The sequence below is a fragment of the Petromyzon marinus genome, chromosome 26 (genome assembly GCF_048934315.1).
Source record: "Petromyzon marinus isolate PM22_M1 ecotype Great Lakes invasive population chromosome 26, UKy_Petmar_22M1.pri1.0, whole genome shotgun sequence".
Classification (NCBI taxonomy): Eukaryota; Metazoa; Chordata; class Hyperoartia; order Petromyzontiformes; family Petromyzontidae; genus Petromyzon; species Petromyzon marinus.
The window spans coordinates 12418255-12442031 of NC_133692.1; the positions used below are offsets into that span (position 1 = coordinate 12418255).

The 23777-nt window shown below is 44.5% G+C and overlaps 1 protein-coding gene across 1 annotated transcript in view; it reads right to left on the bottom strand.

Annotated features, from left to right (window-relative positions):
• LOC116946279 (glutamate receptor ionotropic, NMDA 2C-like) overlaps nt 1-23777 on the bottom strand; it is a 287976-nt gene that overhangs the window by 154978 nt on the left and 109221 nt on the right. The window contains exon 5 of the mRNA XM_032961325.2: nt 794-908. Within this exon, the coding sequence (XP_032817216.2) occupies nt 794-908 (115 nt within the window). The remainder of the gene's footprint in view (nt 1-793; nt 909-23777) is intronic.

Consider the following 23777-nt stretch of genomic DNA (forward strand, 5'->3'; position numbering starts at 1 on the left):
GGGTCTCTATGTGAGTCTATGGGTGTCTTCTGTGTAAGTATATGGGTCTCTGTGTGAGTCTATGGGTCTCTGTGAGTATGTATGTAGGTATGTTGAACTTCTTTCCCACCGTATGTAGCCAACCGTGCTAATGGGAGGTGCGGGGGAAGGACAACGAGCTGGGTTTGGATCTCTCGCGTTGGGTTGCGGTCTCTAGGGCACCCTTCCTGTTGGCTCTGCCTCTTTGGCCTCTCTGTGTGCTTACTGATAAATGACATTGAATTAACCCTCTTGCTCATTTACATTTTGTAGAGAAAAAAAAATGTCAATTAAAATGTGCAATCAATATTAACAATATGTACGAAGGTTATAGTCTTTGGGTCTTTTGGTAAAGTCACGTAGATAGGTTCAAAGAAAATAACAAAAAACTACGACGTTTCTTTTAACCTATCTACGTGACTTTACCGAAAGACCCAAAGAATATTAATTCCTCCAGTCACGAAAACTTTAAAGTTACGAAGGTTATCATATGAATGTCCACGTGTTGTCCATTTCCCCCATGTCCGACTCATAACCTGTTGGATGCCGTCTCAATAAGTATCTCAAATGAATTCCAGTACCTTTAAAAAAACATCTATCTTATCGATTTATTGATTTACAGTAGCTCCCAATCCAACCACACCGAGATAACATGTTTCAATTGTGCAAGCTAGGATTTTTTTTCATTTCTAATTCTCAATAAGTTGCATTATTGAGCTTGCAAGGCACGCTCCCAAATTGTCGAGGTTTACCGTGCACATAGTTCGACACTCACCTTCTGCCAGAGCCTCCTCTTGTTCACCACTTTCACCACCATGGTCGGCCTCGCCAGGTACCCATTGCTTTTGAAGGAGAAATCTTGTCCATTCCAATGCACGTTTTTCAGAAACCTAAAATAAAATATAACAGGCCATTTTTATAAAATGAAAATGCTTTTACACTCAACCATATTAAGTAGTGCCAGAATCACGAACCACCCCTCCCATACTCAATGGCTGAATTCATTCGGCCCAATCTCAGCACTGGAGCATGAGCTACAAGCTCAGAAACAGGGAAGAAGAATACAACCAGTCTTAAATACCTGCGCCCAGAATGGCAATGACCTGGCCAACCCATCCCCGCCCTCCCCCCAAAAAAAATCCGTTCCCCTCCACCCCACCTGCTCTGATGAGTCTGGTGTGCCTGCTGATACCGTCGATGGCCCTGGTAATACCGTCCAGAACGTCAAGATGTTACAATGTATGATACGAGGGAGGATGTGGCATAAAACCTTTTATATGTTTAAAAAAAAGTACCTTTACACTCAGAGCCCGTTCCCTAAGGGTGTACACGTAGAATCGGAGGTGGGGGGGATCGGGGGGGAGGGGGCACCGCCCCGGGCCCCGCATTTGGGGGGGGGGGCGTACTTTGACGTGATGGTGTCAGACGTAACACTTCGGGTTTAGCTTGAAGGTGTTGGGGGGAGGGGGCCACATGGTGGAATTTTTAAAACTGTAAAGACTATTATTTATTTTACCAGGTAATGCCCACTGAGCTATATAGCGCTTTTGGAGAAGCTACCTGGCGATTAAAAATGATAGCCCAACGAAATAGCTGATCACGAGAAAATTTCAAGCAGCTAAATGCTCTAAACACGTAATATTGATTATCAATATGTAGAGAAAAACCGGAGGACCCAGAGAGATCCATGCAACCACGGGGAGAACATGCAAACTCCAAAAATACAGCAGGCATCAGGATTGGGGTCGAACCCACAACCTCCTGTATAGCAGACGAGGGAGATAACATCTCCTAGCCACCGCGGTGTCCTTCGCCCTGCTTGTGCTGCTATGGATGCCCCTGCATACACTATGAAACATATCTAACTTATTTTTTTACCTCACCGGCGATGAATATATTAATGCCGATTTTTATATTCCACAGTGAACATTTAAGGATTACTAAGATTGGATTTGGGTTTTGAGAAACTTATCAAGTCAAAGAGCACGGAAAAATGCACGCTTGGAATTGCACTGAGAGATATGAAGAGGAAAACACGTGGGTTTGAGCCAAAATTTAATACAGGCAGTATATTGACTGTTTAAAGAAGTGGGCTCGGGAAGATGTCCGTATGCAGGTGAATGCACGAACCCATTCATGTGAACTCTTGAGTAGTATCTCCTTGCGTGCCTGGGTTTTCTCTGGGTACTGATTTTCTCTGAAATATAAAACACTCACGAATAGAATCGCCCAAACATCCCCACTAACCAAAGCATCTCAAAAGCAAGATGCCCTAGAGTCTCCTGTGGGAAAATGTGTTTAAAATATTTATATATGGGCATACTGTACGTATCGCTTTAATGAATCAAGAAGCAGTTCGACTCCGTATTCTTCTGAGCTGTGAGCATACGTGTAGCAAAGCACAATATGTTCATGCGGTACTAAAGCTCTACTGGTGATGCATAATTATTGTTGGCATATTCATCATTCTTATTGCTGTTGTTCATATTATTTAGTGCTATTAACATTATGTACTCGCTATTAATGCTGCTATTATCATTACAGTTGTGATAATATTAATAGAAAAATATGGTGAATGCAATCATTAAATTAAATCATGAAGACGAACCATAAATCACACAAGCTAATGAGACTGATTTAGACGTGGTGGGTGCTGTCAGCTATAATCCCGCATCTATGCAGTGCTCTCTTCTGTGCGTGTGCCTGTATACATGAGCATGCACTATGGTACCTAAGTGCAGTTTATAAAACATCAAACCTGGGGAGACAAAGGCGGCCGAGAGTGGCGTTGGCCAACCACCCCCTCGTGCGCCATAGTTCCGGCCTGCTACAGGTGCTCACAGACAAGCATTTTTTTCCCCAACAGTCTGTTCAGGCTATACGGGTTGTTTTTTTTATGTTTGTGTGAGCAGCTAAAACGGAGTCAAATATATCGAAGGGGATTCGAGCGGACAGTGGGGGGCCCTGAGACCTGCAATTTACTATTTCACATGCAATCGGTTCCCTAGACGAGTTGTGCCACCCCGAGACGCTGCCACACGGAGCACGCTTCAAAGCAACAAAAGCCCGCGTGGACGAAGAACGCCGGGTCCCTGCAGACCCCCTTCCCCCTCTGCCTCCCTCTATCCAAAACAATGTCGCCCTCGTGCAGACGACGTGCTCACACAGCCAACGTGGGGGGAACGGGGGGGGGGGATTTTTTCCGTGCTCAAATACATGTTTTTTCTCTCTCAATTGTCAATGAAACACCAACTTTCAGGGCATCAAAGGGAGGGGAAGGGCAGGGAGGAACGACCGCTTTCATCCACCCCCCACGCCACCCTTCCCCTTGGAACCACTAAGGACTCAAAGGTTGAGTTTCCAAACCTTAAAGTAAATCACTACCCAAAGAATGAGCACCTTTAAACTTGTCGATATGTACAGAGAGGGCAATTCCCAGGGAGTCCAAAAAGAGTTTGCGGCGTCTATCATCAAGAAAGAATACTTTAAAGTCACAGTAAAGCATGCCCAAGTGAAGATACTGCATCGCCATTGTACTAAAATGTACGAGTGATGTTGCAGTGATGTCACTGGGATGCTATCACGATGCACCAGAATTGCAACGGATGTTTTTTTCCCATTAATAAAGCTTCAAAAGTTGCGTTGGACCGACCAGGACAAACAACCCAGGTCTGTGTCTCAAGTTTATAAATCCAAGTTATGTTCTGAGCATGTTGTGTTACAGAAGAGGATGTGCCAGTGGTGTGTACATGGTTTTCCACCTCTTCAGCATAGAAATATTTGAAGTGACCATTTTGTTGCTTTTAGTTAAAACACATTCAACAAGAACGGTGCCACCAACATGCACATCACTAACAGTAGCGCGGATGGTTATTTGATCTTTTAGTAGGCGAATTGCATAGTAGGAGCGTTAGTGTCGCTGCACCACTCAGCCTGGCCAAGCCAGCGATGAACAACAACGTTATGCATTTTACAACGAACGTCTTCTTATTTCAAATTAAACAAAAAATATTTCACCAGGTAAGGCCCACTACTGAGGTATATAGCTATTTTTCATAAACGAGCTGGCTTTCACAAATGAGAGCTCAACAGAGTGGCTTATCACGTGGAAATGTATAGCAACCAAATACTCCAAACGCGTGATTTTGATTCTAAATGTGAAGGGAAAACCCGGAGGACTCGGGAGAACAATCCACATGACCACTGGGGGAGAGATACGCAAGCTCTAAATATACAGCAGGTATCAGGGTCCGAATCGAACCTATAACCCCCTGTATACCGGGCGAGGTAGTTAACATCTTTTCACCGGTGGTGCCCTAGATAAGCAGGAAAGATGAGGCAAACAACCACCCCCATTTTTCCTCATTCACATTTACAAATATGTGTTGAGTCATCCCCTTTCTTTATTAATTTAATGCCATAACAATGAAACCGGTCGCCTGAGTTCGGTTCCTGGCCATGGTAAACATCAGTGGTGAGTGATGTTTGAATCAGTCTTTAGGTTCACCAACACGCATGAACCAAAACAAAAACCCATGGAGATATCTCCATCTAGGAATGGAATGCTGAAGGACTGTAATTTATTACTGATATAAATCAAATTATATAACCAGGAAAACCTTGTTGTTCATAACATTCAGGAGCGTCTTACATTGGGATGTTTGGTCAAATCAATTAGTGAGTACTCTTTGGTTTTTTAGGTAAAGTCACGTAAGTAAAAAGTAAAATAAATGAAATAACTCAATTAAATCACGACGTTTCGGATTCAACACAAGCTTCCTTCATCAGGTGTAAAAAAGGCACAGCAAAATAACTCTAGAGAGAGCTATTTGTGATGATAGACTGTTATATAGGGTAAGAGGAGCCAGGGAGGACGAGCGTAGGATGGGGGTTGGGGTGTGGGTGGAGCCAGGACGGTAAAGCTGCTGGAAAACATTGGAACCACGGATGTAGGGGGGGGGGGGGATGTGGAGCGGGGGAGAGTAGCAGTTAAAACTCGACGTGGTTTATCACGTCCTTCCAATGATTGCTCAATCTGAATCCATCTGCTCGATACAAATTTTGTCTGTGTTTGTATATCTGTATGGCTTCATGGACAAATCTTTGGTGGTATCCAGACGGCTTGCAGAGTACCTTCTGTTTAAGAGGAGGCCTGATGGCTCTTTGGGACATTCTATTTACAGGAAGGTCACCCACACAGATTCCTACTTGAAGCCTGATTCCCACCACCACCCGGCTCAAAATAATTATCTCATCAAAACACTATACCATAGGCCTCATTGCATCTCTGACCAACACCACCTGGCCAGTGAATTAAAACATGTACATCTGGCCCTCAAGATGAACGGATACTCAGACCGTACTATCCGCCAAGCTGTTTCTCCCACCATACAGAAACAACCACCTGAAGCTCCGATCAAAATCATCACGCTGTCATACATAGCAGGCGTTACCAAAAAGATTTCCAAAATTATAAACACACGATCCAGGTCCGGTTAAACACAGTATACAAAATCCGTGATCTGATCCCATCCGTAAAGGATGTCATTCCTGACTTACAGGAGCCCGGTTTTTACAAATTGAGTTGTACCTGCGGTGACTGTTATATCGGGGAGACGAAACGACATATTTCTGACCGAATTCGCGAGCACAAATCAGATTTGAAACACGGCAGAACGAATTCTTCGGCCATAGCTGATGACTGTTACAACACTGTGGGTTATGATATTATTTTCTCCGATACTAAGGTACTCTGCAAGCCGTCTGGATACCACCAAAGATTTGTCCATGAAGCCATACAGATATACAAACATATTCATAACTTCAACCTAGAAGATGGATTCAAATTGAGCAATCATTGGAAATATGTCATTAACCATGTTAAACCTCAACCGCTACTTTCCCCCGCTCCGCGTCCCCCCATCCGCGGCTCCGACGTTTTCCAGCAGCTTTACCTTCCTGGTTCCACCCACACCCCAACCCCCCATCCTGCGCTCGTCCTCCCTGGCTCCTCCCACTCCTCTTACCCTATATAACAGTCTATCATCACAAATAGCTCTCTCTACAGTTATTTTGCTGTGCCTTCTTTACACCTGATGAAAGAACCTTGTGTTGCCTCCGAAACGTCGTGATTTAATTTAGTTGTTTGCATTTAATTTAATTTTTTTACCTACGTGCCTTTAACCGAAGAAACCAAAGAGTATAAATCCTTGCAGTCACGAAAGCTTCAAGTCTAGAACCATTAGTGAGTGTTTGGCATTATTTTGGAGAAAACTAGAAAACCCAGAGAAAACCCAACATCATCATCTCCTCGCCACACCTCACGCCTACAACACCTGGCAGCCACGGTGGTCGCCCATACAAGGACTAGCCAGGCTCAATTCTGCTTAGTGTTCAAGATCTGATGAGATCTGGCACATTTACTGGAGATCTGTGAAAAAAACTTTACAGCTCATCGGATTCCTCCAGTATAAATAAAGATTCTGATTCTGATTTGAAGTCATTCAGTTGTGGACCGGTGTTTTCATAGCTGGGTACTCTTATCTGCACGCAGATAATAACAAAAACATATTTTATGTTGTATATAGCGTCATATATGCAAATTGCACCTTAAAACGCGGCAGTAGAATTCGTAGCGTGGCCGGAAAGCCACAGACAAGTGGGAAGGCAGCCAGATCCAGTGCCTATATTGGGATGTTTGGCCAACTCCATTCACGAGTGTTTAGAAATAACAGCAGAAGACCGTGGATCCACGAAGCCCGATCCGCTCAGCCGTCGTGGATAAATGCATCGGAAGATAAGAGGGGCACAGGAGAAGTTACCCCGCAATCCCTTTAACCGCACCTGTGCTCAATATAACCGATCGCGTACCATGTGTCTGCGTGGAGGCAGCGCGATTGCAAATGTTGTGTAATGGCAAAAAAAGAGGGCAATATCCGCGCAGCCCGGCGCGAGTTGAGCTCCCCGCGCGTACGTCTGAATCGATGTGCATCCCATTGGCGCCCGTGGGGAGAGCAGCAACGGAATTGCCTTGATTGTTTTCTCCCTCTTTACAAATTCCGTTATCGTCCTGACACAGCATGAACTGCGGCACTATTTTATCTTACGATGCAAAATGGAAAAACATGGAAAATTTACTGCATAATGAACTGTATTGTGTTTTTGTAATGCCACCGTAGGTGCTTTGGTGAGGCCACAGCGATGAGACGATGCTTAGCGTGCACCTGACCCGACCGTGGCCAGTGGAATAAAACAACTCGTCGCCTTCGTGTAGATGCACTCCACATTGCACCATTCACTCAGTGTCTCACTGTGCAAAATGCCGCAGGAAAAATCCTGTTGAGACAAATTCTGTTAGCGAGTGCCCATTAAGGCCGGCACGGCACACAAGGGGGTGGATGGTCAACACTACACCCGGCCGCCTTTCTCTCCCTCGTGGTAATATTTAAACACTGGGTACTCATTTGTATGTATGTTGAACTTCATTCGCACTGTACTTTGCCAACCATGCTAATAAGAAGTGTGGGGGAAGGACAACAAACTAAACACAAAAAGTAGTTCTCAAGAAATTAGTTTTCAATATAGATTTAAAAGTACATATCTCCAGTGACTTCCTAATATCGGAAGGAAGAGCGTTCCAGACGGCCGTAGAAGCACATCTGAATGCGCGCAATACAGTGACTGTCATTGTTCGTTGGTTAGCCAAAAGCTGCTGCGAGGATGGCCGGAGTTCGCGTGATGGTTTATGCTCCTTGACGAGATCAGCAAAGTATTGTGGTTCATTAATGGCAAGCACTTTGTGTGTAATGAGTGCAACCTTGTTTTCGTTAGGTAACCGGAAGCCAATGCAGCTCAGCGAGCACTAGACAGAAATGGTGGGAAGGCTGAGTCGACCTAGGGGAGGCCCAGGAATGGTTCAGATAATCGTCACCGGTGTTGGTGGCCGTGAGCGGGAATCAAACTCGGCTCGCAGGGTTTGTAGTGCAGCGATAACCGCCACGCCGTCGCTCCTCCGAGCCCTCTATCACAGGTCTAGTCACAGACAGCTAAACGCATGGCGGGGAGAGAAAGTGTTCGCAAGGTTGAACATGTGTACTAAAGATTTGCCCAGCGTCGTAGAGTCCTGCCTATTGACATATTGGCAGGATAATCACGGAGTGATGGTTGGCTGCCTCCTTAAGTCCTGATTTCAGCCGGCAGAGGAGCACAATCATGTTTGTGGTAGCCGAGAAATGGGAGTGGGGGAGGTGTGAATGTAATGCTAAGTTTTAAAGGGAACCTGGCTACTGTAGCAACGACAGCGGATATTGGTGCAACAGAACGGTTTTGACATTCAGCGTCTCAGGCTTTCTCAATCTCATGATGGTCAACTGCAAGACGTTTATTGGAAGGGACCCGCTCTGATATATATTCATCCTGGTTCTACGCAACGTTACGTAAAGCATAACACAACATAATCATGAGTAGAGTAACAATTAAAAACATGTAATTATACGTTTAATAAAAAAATATTTTTTGATTTTTTTTTACTATCAAACCACAACGATATCGCGATACCAAAAATAGGAAAAGGCAAGTACTTGACATGGGTTAAATTCTGCAGCGCGGACACCGCAATGAGTGATGTTGCCCCCTTAAGTCACATTTGTAACTTAGATCCTTACCTGTGCATCGATAGTTAAATGTGAATGTGCCACGTTATTGAGGGACTACTACTTAGGATGTTATCTTGGTGTGGTCTGGAACTGCTTTGTTGTTTTTGCTGCCTTGCCCAAGCTTGATAAATCGTACTTATATAATGAATTAATTTATTACGTATTTATATTTCGTCACCTGCTTACCATTTTGCACTTCTATCGTTTTTTTGCATTGTTGGCTCTTGTATCTTGCTGACCTACCCATACTGGACATCGGATTCCTCCTACAATCTAAATAAAGATTCTGATTGATTTTTGAATTTGTGATACGTTTGTCTTATTAGACAGGAAGTATTCATTCACAATTCTCACATATCAGCAGTTCACACCATGAGAGAGCAGCACACAGAGGGAGATACTCTACAGAGCAGTGGTTCGCAGAGTCTGGTCCCTGCGGTCCGCGACGGTCCTCCAAATGATCCGTGGTGGCTGTGATGCAAGGTGCAGGTTGATCCGGACAATAATGACGTTTATTATACCTTTTGTTTCAGACATTAATAACATTTAACTTGTGATATTTTATAAAAACAAAATTAAGTTCAGTGAACTACCCTGATTAAACTACCCTCACCCGAAGATCTAAATGCCCCCAACCCCCCCTCTAAAAAAAAAACTTACAGCTGTGTAAAAAAAGTTATGTTCCGGTAATATGAATCATATTCTATTACTGGCATTCATAGAGATGGGTGAATGCATTTTGTCACTAGGGGGGGTGGCTGGGTGGTCCACGTAAATGCATGCATCGGCTGAGTGGTCCATGGTGCCACAAAAGGTTTGAGAACCACTGGGTTAGGGAGATAGATCCCTTCAAGTGCCCTTATCTACACACTGGGGGGGGGGGGGCTCGCTTTCCTACATGCCAGGCTGCACATAAATGTTTGTTAATAAGTCAAAAGTCAAACGTAATCAGACTTATGGTCATTGACGACCAAGCTGAGACCATCCCCATCATGAAAGTGGATAACCCATTGTAATCATTGGCAGCTGCCTGGGTTCAAATTCAGGTTCTCAGCAGTGCCGGCTCCCTGAGTCATGCGGCCACCTCCAACTCAAAGGTGAGAGGTTGGTCTTCCTTAACACATAACCTCAATCGTCACAAACAGAATGAGAAAAGAAGTAACAGCACATAACACTCCATCTGTCCGGGAGTATTTGAAGCTGCTGCTTACATTAAAACGTTTTCCTCGCTCACGTAAATTCAGCATTTACAGCCTGTCCTCGGCAACAGTGCCCTAAACGATTGTGCTAGAATAAAAATTGTTATTGTGCTGTTACTGTCAGGGAAAAGTGGCATACATTCTTAAAATAGTTAAACCTCGTACACTACCGTCGTCTACAGCGAGCCTCTAGCTTTCCCCTTTCAATGGAGTGGAGTGAAATCATTACACGCAAGAGACATCCCTCAAAATAACACACTGCTGAATTTGCCTGCGCTCATTTAACGGTCAATACCCTCCACCCGTGTTCTCTATATACCTATAGGCTGCGGATATATATACAGATTAAGCTGTAAATGATGCCTGTAATGAGTACTCGAGCATTTGTTTCGTCTGCAATGCTAATCAAGAGCCATAAATTAGTTGAGCGCATTTGCTCACGATTAAAAAGTGCAGGTTGGAGACCCAGTCAGCGTGCCCACGTCTAGTTAAATTCAAGTAATTGTTTTCTTTATCGAGATTCATACTGGGCCGCTTGCCCACGACCTTTGACGTTCACAAGCTATGGGTTTATTTTTTTAGCCGCAGTAATGGACCCCCTTGGCTGAGCGGACCACCTGGGAAGGGGCGTGCATGCCGGGCGCCATCTGTAGCATGGGGCGAGGGGTGGGGGGGTAAAGAGAGCGGGAAGCGGCAGGCAGATTGCTCGGATGAACCTGAGCCAGCGTAGAGCGTCTTATTTAAAAATTAACAATCGCACAACTAATGTACCGGCCCTGTCCTGTCTCATTTTATGCGAATTGAAGTTACGCACACAACTTGAGGAGAGTAGGGGGAGGGGGCAGGAGGCCAGAGTGGACGAGGCAGGTCGGGCTGCAGGGGATGCTTCAAAGGAGCTGCGGGATTGTGGCGGACGGAATGAGGGTAGCTTCATTCAAATATGAATATGCCGCGCGCCCAGAAAATATAAAAACGCGCGAGTCTGATTGTGTGCCCTACACCCCGCTCTACCCATATCCATCCGGGAAAAGAGTGGTCTCCATCTCGGCACCGACGGTCGGCCACCCAAGCAACGTGTGTGGGTTCCATCAGGCCTGTCACAACGCCGGCATAATCGTAACCGGAGGCCCTTCAGCAACGCGGTGGAAAGTGGACACTGGATCGCCTACGTCATTTTGACGATGAAGACAACGACGATGATTGTGTCCAGTTAACTGAAACACTTAACCGAGAGGCCACTGTATATGCGTGCGTGTACATTTTACACATCTAGGACGTTGAAAGCAACTTAATGTAATTAACTGAAAAGTGGATTCCGAATTGGGCAGTGATTAAGCACGTGCGACAGAATAGTTTATGGATAATGAATGAGCGTGCTGATTAAAAACGAACACGTAGGTGCAAAGGGCAGAGGGTGCTGGAAATGGGATGCTGAAGAACATACGTTCTCTTTTATTTCAATCTCGTAATGAATAAACAAATTTATTCAAATCCAAAGGATGCCCGCAGCAGCAGCAGCCAGCCAGAAAGCAGCTGGCCAAAGCTCAAGAGAGAAAAAAAATGCAGCCCCGACCCAGAACACCGCATTGGGGCTATAATCATTGCATTGTTCAGAGCCCCACAAGTCATGCTGTATTAAAACACAAATACAATATTGTTGGAATTGGAACACATAACATAACTGAAAATGTTTTAAACACTGTACAACGGACTTGGCCTGGAGGTGTGGTGAAGGTGAGGTGGAGCAGCAGTGCAGTTAGAGACTTGGTTACTGTACAGTAGAGGAGGGAATGTTGGATAAAGCGGGATACTTAAGGTTTTGACAATTCTGCAGGTCAGCCTAGAATATTAATTTCTTTTGAAAATTGCTCATAAAACCCAAGGGGGTATTGTAACTCTGTGAGAAAATAACAAAATTATTGTATTAAGTGGGCAAAAAAATGCAATTCCATGCAATTTCCTATTTCACCCACACGATAGCGTTGAAATAGGATACTCCACTGAGGTTACATGTTTTCCGATATGAACAACACCGCACAATCTGTATTCATAGGGTTAAAGCTACAGGAAAAAAAGTTACAACAAATTAAAACCAAAGTATACCGAAGGTTTAAGACATTTATAGGCATAAGATGACTCCAAGCCCGTTTGACAAGTGGATTGGTCGTCGCCACTGTCCGCACCATGGGTACAGGAGGTAGAGCAGGGGTCGGGAACCTATGGCTCGCGAGCCAGATGTGGCTCTTTTGATGATTGCATATGGCTCGCAGATAAAACAAAATATTCTCACTTGTTTTAATCCATCCATCGATTTTTCACTGCGCATGTCCTGTTCAGGGCTGCAGGAGCAATTGTCCATTATTTTAATTGGATGATACTGGCCTACGTTTGCCGTTGCTGGGTAAAACAGGTAAACGCCCCCTTTTGAATCAGTCTGAGACTGCGTCTGCTCGGTCATTAGCTCAAAGCTAACCCTTCGACGAAGAAGATGGCGAAAAGAAAAAAAGACGACGAGTATCGTACATTTCAGGACGAATGGACCGAAGAATTCGCCTTTGTGGAGAGAGCGGGTTCTGCGGTGTGTCTAATTTGCAATGACAAAATTACATCGTTGAAACGGTCGAATGTAAAGCGGCACTTCGACACGCGCCACGCTACCTTTGCATCAAAATACCCTGCGGGAGACAGCAGAAAGAAAGCGTGCCAAGAGCTTCTGGGCAGGGTGCAAGCTAGCCAGCAGCAACTCCGCGTATGGACCCGGCAAGGTGACTATAATTCGGCTAGCTTTGCTGGTTCTTTAGCAATAGTGAGGAACGGAAAACCATTCACAGATGGCGAGTATGCTAAAACGTTCATGCTGGATGTAGCCAATGAACTTTTTGATGATCTTCCGAACAAAGACAAGATAATCAAACGGATACAAGACATGCCTCTGTCGGCAAGAACTGTTCATGATCGTACCATCGTGATGGCAAACAAAGTGGAGGAAACGCAAGTGAAGGACATAAATGCAGCGCCGTTCTTTTCTCTGGCTTTGGATGAGTCAACAGACGTGAGCCATTTGTCGCAGTTCAGCGTGATTGCAAGATATGCTGTTGGTGACACACTGCGCGAAGAAAGTCTTGCTGTTCTGCCATTAAAAGGGTCCACAAGAGGTGAGGATTTATTCAAGTCTTTCATGGAGTTTGCTCAAGAAAAAAGTCTATCTATGGATAAACTTCTCTCAGTGTGTACTGATGGTGCTCCGTGTATGGTGGGGAAAAACAAAGGATTTGTGGCGCTTCTCCGTGAACATGAAAATAGACCCATCCTAAGTTTCCATTGCATTATACACCAGGAGGCACTTTGTGCTCAGATGTGTGACAGGCAGTTTGGCGAAGTGATGTCGCTGGTCATTCGTGTGATCAACTTTATTGTTGCCCGAGCCTTAAATGATCGCCAGTTTAAAACACTGCTGGATGAAGTTGTAAATAACTATCCTGGTCTGCTTTTGCACAGCAATGTGCGTTGGTTGTCAAGAGGGAAGGTGCTTAGCCGTTTTGCGGCTTGCCTGAACGAAATCCGGACTTTCCTTGAAATGAAAGGCGTCGGGCATCCTGAGCTAGCCGACACCGAGTGGCTCCTCAAGTTTTACTATCTCGTAGATCTGACTGAACATCTGAACCAGCTCAACGTGAAAATGCAAGGCATTGGAAATACAGTGTTATCCCTTCAACAAGCTGTATTTGCTTTTGAAAACAAGCTGGAGCTTTTCATCACGGATCTTGAAACAGGTCGTTTACTACATTTTGAAAAACTGAGCCAATTTAAAGATGCATGCACAGCAAGTGAGCCCATTCAAAACCTTGATCTCCACCAGCTAGCTGGCTGCACATCCAGTCTCCTACAGTCCTTCAAAGCACGCTTTGGAGAATTTCGTGAGCACACTCGTCTTTTTAAGTTCATCACCCATCCAAACGAGTGTTCACTGAACACAGCCGACCTGAATTACATCCCTGGTGTCTCCGTCAGAGATTTTGAAGCAGAAGTGGCTGACCTGAAGGCCTCAGACATGTGGGTGAATAAGTTCAAGTCACTGAATGAAGATTTGGAAAGAATCACACGACAGAAAGCGGAGTTGGCGAGCAAGCACATGTGGACAGAAATGAAAAAACTCCAACCCGAAGACCAGCTGATTCTCAAAACTTGGAACGCGCTTCCTGTCACATACCACACACTGCAGCGTGTGAGTATTGCTGTATTGACCATGTTTGGATCTACGTATGCATGTGAGCAGTCATTCTCACATCTTAAAAACATCAAGTCCAACCTACGATCACGTTTAACGGATGAAAGCCTCAACGCTTGCATGAAGCTTAACCTCACCAAGTACCAACCCGACTACAAAGTACCAACCCGACTACAAAGACATCAGCAAATCCATGCAGCACCAGAAGTCGCATTAATGGTGAGTGTTATAACAACATTATTTAAAAGAATAAATTCAGAGGCTTATTATACTGACATTCAGTTGAATTCACTTTTAAAATATATTATATGGCTCTCACTGAAATAAATTTCCAAATTTTTTGCTTTCATGGCTCTCTTAGTCAAAAAGGTTCCCGACCCCTGAGGTAGAGGGTTTGATCCCAACCCTGACGCCTGTTGTATATTTGGACTTTGCATGTCTCTCTCTCCCCGTGGTCGCATGGATTTTTCTCTGGGTCCTCCGGTTTTTCCCTGAACATTTTGACGCAACATGAGTTTCGTGTATTTGGCTGCCATGCACTTTCACGTGATAAGTCACTTGGTTGAGCTATCATTTGTGATAGCCAGGTCGCTTCTGAAAAAGAGCTACAATCGCTCAGTGGGCCTTACCTGGTAAATTAAAAAAAAATGTTTAATTCCAGCGGGACCCCTACGCCCCCCGCGCCTCCCAGACTGGGCCCAAAAGCCACCCCAGCACCATTCAGTTAACTTGTTTGTAAATCCCTAAGAAAAGTCTCATCATAATCTCTCGCTATTTAAAGACAAAGATACCCCTATAGCCTGTAACAGAGCGTTGGGGCAAGTCCTGTTCGCGAGCACCTATGAAGGCTGGTACGGCACACGAGGAGGTGGGTGGCCAGCCCCACGCCCGACCGCCTTTGTCTCCCACGATGTTTCTCATTTGAGGCTGAATCAGATAATCGTCACTGATGTTGGCCACGAGCGGGAATCAAACTCGGCTCATCGGGTTCGTAGCACACACGTACACACGCACTGCATTTCCAGAGCCCGCAAAAAACCTCAATGGAACTCGCCTCACTAGCACTCTCAACGCATTGCACAAACAACAGCAGCAGGAGGCCACCATGAGGCAAGGTGGCTGCAGTTCGCAGGGAAGGGGACGGTGGAGTGTACCCGGTTTTTACCAGGGCAATCCCAATGTAGGCGACCTTCCCCTACTAAACCAGGACTGCAGGCCCAAAATCTTGAGAGGCCAGCAAACAAATGGCACTCGTAGAGTTGTAAATACAAATAAAGGTGTAACGCGCTCGGTGAATGGAGCAACATTATTATAGGAACTTGGAATAAAGAGCTACTGGGAGGGGTTTCCAATGTGGGAGCAGTGTGAGGGAAGAAGCAGAAATCGAAGTGTGGTAAGTGGGTGCGTGCGAGAGAGTGTGTAGGTGAGTGCGTTTTTGTGGCCTGCAATTTGGTGGGTGAACACAGTGTGGTGGGTGAACAGTGTGGATGAGATGAAACAGTGTGGCAGACCTGAGCACCTCAACATGGGTGAAGCAATCAATGAAGCAAAGTTCACAGGAGCAGTGGCCGTGGTAGAAGCGACACAAGACGGATGAGGAGATGACTGATCACCGTTGAACTGCAGTGAATCAGCGAGTGCTGGTTCCATCAATCACCCCCGACTGCTTTACGTTGAATTCTATTGAGTAAAGTAAAGTAGGAACTGGCTGCTCCCAGAGGCATATGGTAACGGCGAACATTTATGACCGTATTGTCTGACAGGTTCTGAGGGGATACAAAAAGTATCTCCAGTTGTGTCTTTGTTTCACTGCTGCCTGTTGGGACGGCCACATTATCTCAACTCGTGAGGTGGTCGTCTAAATTACAAAGTGGCCACATATTCAGTTCTTTTGCACTGGTGATCTGGGTAAGGCTCAGAGCTTTTGAAAGCACACCTTATGTGGGTTCAATGTACTTATTTTACACCATCCGCTTATCTCTGCCATGCCACAAGCCAGTGTGATGGACGACCAAAAATGAAATGATAGAAGTGGGAATGTACCGACTAGGCAAGGTTTATTGGAAAAATGATAGCAGCGGAGAGAGCAGACACGCATCACGATAAAGAACACAGAGATACAACTATTCATTGTTTGGAATGTGATGGCAGTGGTTTAATTGAATGAGCATCTTCTCCCACGGAGCTGAATCTAAATCTACACAGCTGTCCAAGTCGAATGAATGTCTAGCACCTCCCATTAGCACGGTTGGTTACATACAGTGCGAAAGAAGTTCAACATCCATAGCACTGGTGCATCCTAAATACGTAATATGAGAAGCCAATGTGGTGTTGGCCTCCTCCTAAAACATAGATCTTCAAGCCACCACTGTTGACTGTTGCAGCATCATCAACCACTGAAGAGCGGAGTATTTGATACCCTGTAATTAAATAACACAACATTCACAAATGCAGTTCCTCCGTAGACTCAATCCGGGCAAGGATATTCCCTACACTGTGACTTGTTGTTTTTGCGTATGTTTACGTACATTGCATTTCAACACTGTACCATCTTACCTATATAATTCATTTTTTGTCTGTATGTCTGTGTGTCTGTCTGCCTGTCTGACTGTCTGTCTGTCTATCTGCGCGGGTACCTTGAGACATTTTTAACTGACAAACTGTGGGCTTTACGTATCAAAACGTATACAGATACCACGCCATATGCCCCAGGACGAAAAAGCACTATTTGTATTTCACATTAAATTAAATTAAAAATATATTCCTTTTTTAAGCACAGGGTGGCGCCAGAGCACGCATCTGCGCATGCGCGAGAACGCTGATGTGACGTCACCGCTCACTTGCCGTGCAAAATATATCCATTATTGTGCCCCCCCCCCCCCCCCCCCCAAAATACAAAAGTCTATATTGATACGTTTTGCATTGAGTACAGTCTGGAAGCTACCCACATGCCAAATTTCAAGTTTGTTGCATGTTGGGAAGTATGCTAAACATTTCGAACAGACACACATTCACACATTTCCCTTTTATATATATAGATTACTGTAAAGTGGGCGGGGGAATGGGGGGGGGTAGCCCAGCCCCAGCCTGCAAAGGTGCCGCCTTGGCTGGCTGGGTAATCTACGCGAGGCCGGGGGCTCTGCACGGGACTAGGCCTCACCACTACACTCTGTCAAGTTAGTTATATTGTAGTGACATCGGGGATGTCACTGTATGGTGCTGGCCCGGAAGGGTCGTGCCGTTCGTTGTTCCTACATCGTGGACAGCACAGTGTGGGTGGCTGTGTGTAATACCAGCCCTAGCGGGGCTTGGCGAGCACTGTGATAGTGCGGGCACCACGCACAGGATGTGGTGAAGGCTCCCCCGAGGGGGAGGGCGTGAGTGTCAGCCCAGGGGCAGGGTTGACCCAGGCCGTGGCACTCTGGTTGACCCCATAGACACGTGATCCGGAATCTCCACACAGGGGGCCCCAGGTGGGGGGTCTAGTGGGTGATCACGTGTCCGGAGAGAGCTCTTGAGAAGGATCGAGAGGGAATGAGAATGCTTGAGAAGGTGGGCTGGGCCGAGAGTGGAGCGGCTCCGACTGTAGGGGGATATAAGACGGGTCCCTGAGAGGGACCAAGGTCGCTGCATTCTACAAGCAGGAAGCTCAACATCTACAAGCGGGAAGCTCTACATCTCAAGCTGAAGCTCTCCATCCTATGAGGTAACCACGTGGTCGGAGACCCGAGTGAGGGATTGACCCTTTGTAGCAGTAACTCGGTGTAGTTTGGTAAAGGGAAAGTTACCCCTTTGTGTTACGGTGTTACAAATAAAAGAGTTGCCTCTAAAAATAACAATGTCTGCGATTCAGTTGGACTCACTACACTATTGTAGTGATATTGCGGATGTCACTGTGTGGTGCCGGCCCTAGAGAGGCACGGCGTGTGATGTACTCACATCGCGGACATCACGTATCTAGCGACATCGTGAATGTCACTGAGTAATGCCGGCTCTAGTGAGGCACGGAGTGCGATGCATTGTCATCGCGGACACCCCATAGGTGGGTGCAGTACCACCCCTAGAGGGGGCTCGGTGAGCGCTGGGATAGCACAGTGGCACCACGCATGGCGTGCAGTGCTGACTCCTACAGGAGGGAGTGTGAGAGTCAGCCATCGGATGAGGTTACCCTAGGCCATGGCACTCTGGTTGACCCTAGAAGGCATGTGACAAGTAATATCTACACAGGGGCCCCAGGCGGGGGCTAGGGGGTGGTCACGTGTCAGGGTGAGATCCTTGTGGAAGGGTCAAGAAATGACAAAAGGTTTCTCCAAGGTGGTCGTGGCCAAGGGCGGGGCCACGCAGGACCTGGGAGCATATAAACCGAGTCCCCACAGGCACCGGGGTGGAGCGTTGCTGTTGTCATCTGAAGATCTACGATCTACAATCTACGTTCTACATCCAAGAAGAAGTCAACAACACGTGGACAAGGACCCAAGCCAGGGTCCTGTCCATTGTAGCTACTCCTAGTAACTAGCGTAGTTATCCTGGTGGTCCACCACCATAGGTTATCTGGTAAAGGGGCAGTAACCCCTTTGTGTTAATATGTTGGTGTAAATAAATATGTGTTGTCAGTTGAATCCACTACACTATTATAGAGTCGCTAGATACTATTATAGAGTCGGTATATACAACTATAGAGTAGGTAGACACTACTGTACAGTTTGTAGTTCCTGCTACTGTAGAGCGGGCCGTGGGGGGGGGGGTATAGCAGCCCAGCCCCAGTCTGCCAAGGTACCAACTCAGCCGGCTGGGTAAACTAGGCCAGGCCAGGGGCTCTCCATGGGACTAGGCCTCACAACGGCACTTTGTTTACTTACTAGATACAATTATAAAGTCGATATATACTATTATATAGTCGGTAGGTACGACTATAGAGTCGCCAGATATTACTGTAGAGTCGGTAGATGCTGCTGTAGAGTCAGTAGATACTGGTATAGTCAGTAGATACTGCTATAGTCAGCAGATACGACTATAAAGTGAATAGTTACTGTAATAAGTCAGTTGATATATACCACTATAGATTCAGTAGATACTACTATAGTCATTAGATACTACTTTAGAGTCAGTATTCACCACTATAGAGTTGGTTAATTCTACCATAGAGTCAGCAGATAATACTAATTGTTTATGTGGCAGATGCTATATTGGACAGACGGGACGTAACATCAGCGTAAGACTAAAAGAACATCAAAGAAATATTAAATTATCTCAAACACAACTGTCGGCAGTGGCAGTACATGCTTGTCAACAAGGACACTCAATTGATTTTGATAATGTTGAAGTGTTGTGTAAAACTAATTATTACTGGCAAAGACTAATTAGAGAATCCATTGAAATTGAGAGGAATAAAAATAACTTTAATCGCTCTGACAGCTACAGGCTTAGTGCGGCCTGGAAGCGTATTATTAAATAATACACATTACAATTCCTTATAGGGGAAACACATACTAATTAACGGATTACTAACATAGCACATAATCACTAACACACATTACAACTAATTATTAATCTACAACTCATTACTAATCATAACCATTGACTGATTACTAATCGATTATATAATTATAATACCCCCCCTCCGCCTCAAATCACTGCACCTGAAATGAGTTAAATGATGAGGTCACCCTGCTGCTCTATTTAAGCCTGGGAGCAAGTGAGGGCTTTACCATTTTTACCATTCTGGCGAATTGCCCGATGATGCTGGATGTAATTACCAGCGAAACATCATACTCAAACTGTAAATGTTGTGGATTCACTCTTCAACACACCGGTGGGCTAAAGTAGTGAATTATTTGTCTTTTGTCAACGTGACACTTTTTTTTGCTGATTGGCCGTGTCGGGTGGTGGAGGGTTACGACACATTTATAAATAACGCGATCTAAACCCAAAAACTATTTATTATGAATACTATAGAGTCAGAAGTTACTACTATGAAGTCAGAAGTGACTACTATAGAGTTATATTCTTGGTTCTTTCGGTAAAGTTACGTAGAAGGGAAATAATACAATAATAAAAATTTAACATATTAAAATAAAATTCTCACGACGTTTCGGCCACAATGCAAGTAGCCGTCCTCAGGTGAAGAACAGAGCTGTTGGAAAGACAGCGTCCTACGTGAATTTACCAAAAGAACCAAGAATATGAATCCCTGCAGTCACGATAGCTTTAAATCGAAATTTTACTATAGAGTTAGTTACTATTACCGTCAGTGGATACTACTCTAGAGTCGGTAGATACTACTATATAGTCAGATACTACTACCATCAGTATATACTGCTGTAGAGTTGGTAGATACGACTATAGAGTTAGTTGATACTGCTATAGAGTCGGTAGATACTACCGTAAAGTCGGCAGATCCTACTATAGAGTCGGTAGATACTATGATAGAGTCAGCAGATATGATCGAGTTAGTTGTTATGAATATTGTCTGTGTATACTACTATAGAGTCAATAGATAATATAGATTCAGTTATTACTACTATAGAGTCAGCAAAAACTACTGTATAGTTATTAGATACTCCTATTGTTAGGAGATACTCCTACTGTTACTAGATACTACTACGGTCAGTAAATGCTACTACAGTCAGTAGATACTACTACGGAGTCAGTAGATACTACTGTAGAGCTAGTAGTTACTACTGTAGTCAGTGGATACTACTATCGTCAGTAGTTACTCCTATAGAGTCGGTAGATGCTACTAAAGTGTCGGTAGATGCTACTAAAGAGTCGGTAGATGCTACTATAGAGTCAGTAGATGCTACTACAGAGTCGGTAGATAATACCATAGGGTCGGTAGATACTTCTATAGTCATTAGATAATACTACAGTCAGTAGTTATCACTATAGTCAGTATATACTGCTGCAAAGTCGGTAGATACAACTATAGAGTCAGTATATGCTGCTGTAGTCAGCAGGCACTGCTATAGATTCTGCAGATACTGCTATAGAGTCTGCAGAAACTACTATAGAGTTAGCAGAATCTACTATGGAGTTAGTAGTTACTATGATAGTCAGTATATACTACTATTGAGTCAATATATACTACTATAGATTAAATAGGTACTACTATAGTCATTAGATATTACTGCAGAGTCAGTTGTAACTGCTGTAGAGTCGGTAGATACTACTGTAGTGACATATGACGTCACTACTGTGTCGGGACTGTACGAGCGTATTGACATATGTTGTCACTACTGTGTTGGGTCTGTACGGGTAATGTAGGCAGGGTGTCACTGAGGTCGCGTCAGGCCGTGACACTCTGCTAGGGGCCTGAGGGAGGAACTTGATGGTCACGTGGTAAGGGGCCCAGACCTCCCCGAAGGATCGGAAAGGGGGGTGTGACCAAGGGCGGGGCCAGCCACGCCGCATAAGTTATAAGCGGGGTGTGAAGAGAGAGCGTGGCTGTTTGACCCCGGGAATGAAGACGCCATCAGCGGACCTTGAGTCTCTGATCTTCATCTGTGACCAGGCAGCCTGTTAACCTGCCCTGGTCATGTTATATAGTATTCCCCCGAGTGTTAGTTAAATTAGGAATGGTGGTCACCACCTTATACATAGTGTTCAAGTTGATTGTTACGTTGTTAATAAAAAATGTTGCCTCCAAGTTGAGTGTGTGCCTCAATCGAACCCATTACACAACTATAGAGTTGGTAGATACTACCGTAGAGTCGGTAGACACTACTATAGTGATCTTATGGTGCTCTTATGAACACTACTATAGTCAGTATATTCCACTACAGTCAGTAAATACTGCTGCAGTGTCAGTGGTCAGTAGATACTACTATAAAGTCAAGAGATACTACTATAGATTCAGTAGGTACTATTATAGTCATGAGATATTACTGCCGAGTCAGTAGTTATTCCTAGAGTAGGTAGATACTACTATAGAGTCGGTAAATACTACTGTAGGGTCATTAGGTACTACTACGATCATTAGTTACTACTACAGTCAGTAGACACTACTAAACAGTCAGTAGCTACTACTGGGATCCGTAGATACTACTGTACAGTCAGTAGATATAACTACAGATTCAGCAGAAACTACTATAGAGTTAGTAGATACAACTATAGAGTCAATAAATACTACTTTATAGTCAGTAGATACTACTATAGTCAGTCGATAATTCTACAGTCAATAGATTCCATGACAGTCAGTATATACTGCTGCAGAGTCAGTAGTAACGACTATAGAGTCAGTAGATACTGCTATAGTCAGCAAATACTGCTATAGAGTCAGCAGATAGTACTATCGAGTCTGTAGATACTGCTATAGAGTTAGTAGTTACTACTATTATCAGTGGATACTACTAGAGTCAACAGATACTACTATAGAGATAGTCGTTAATATAGAGACGGTAGATACTACTGTTGGGTCAGTAGGTACTACTACAGTCTGTAGATACTATGATACAGTCAGTAGCTACTACTGGGTTCAGTAGATACTAATGTATAGTCAGTAGATACAACTAGAGTCAGCAGATACTACCATAGAATCAGAAAATACTATGGAGTCAATAGATACTACTATAGAGTCAGCAGATAGTACTATCGAGTCTGTAGATACTGCTATAGAGTTAGTAGTTACTACTATCATCAGTAAATACTATAATGGAGTCAATAGATACTACTATAGAGTCAGCAGATACTCCTGTAGAGCCAGATACTACTGTAGAGTCAGACACTACTTTAGCATCATGAGATACTACTCACTCTATTGTATGTAGGGATTGAAGGTATATAGTCATACGCGGGGATACTTTTTTTTTGGGGGGGGGGTAGACAATTTTCGGAAACCTTTTAGGTCAACTATTTACGCCCGACTTTCTATCACTTTTTGGACTTCTGCAAGCCTTTTATAATTTTGTTGACGGACAAATGGACAGATAAATGGCACGCTGGGCTTTCACAATAGCTTAGAATTTGTGTATGGATATGTTATGTTTTTAAGATAAATTTAGAAGTTTAACATGTAGGCTTTCGCGACCAATATCATCCGTAATAGAGGTTTTTTGGGTTAGATCACGTAAGTATATAAATGTGTCATTAAAACCCACCAACACCCGACACAGCCAAGGAAAACCTCTATTATGGAAGAAATTTTGAAATGTATTTTTTCATACTCTTTGGTTTTATTCGGTAAAGTCACGTAGATAAAATAAAACAAAATTAAAGAAAACAAGTAAATCACAACGTTTCGGAGGCAACACAAGCTTCCGTCTTCAGGTGGAATAGTCTACGCAGAATATCTGTGTCAGGAGCACAGTTCAGAGACAACCGGGATTATATACAGGTTAAAGGAGGGGGGAGGAGTCAGTAAGGGGGGCGTGGGTGGGTGGGAGGGCTGGGTTAAGCAGCCTTTTGATAGACTGCTGCGGGTAACAACCACTTCGCACTGCACGAGAGTGGTTAAAACCCACCTTTTGTTATGCTGCGTGGGGGGTCGGGGGGAGGAAGAGACATGCTGCATTTTTTGAAAGCGGCGACAAACGGCTGTTCAATTATAAGGTAGCTAAAGTTTGATATACAACCACTGAGAAAAGGAAATGGCTATACAAAAAATTTAAAGGCAGGTAACGTTTGACTTGATTTATAACATCTTTCCAGTGATTGCTCAATTTGAAACCATCCTCTCGGTTG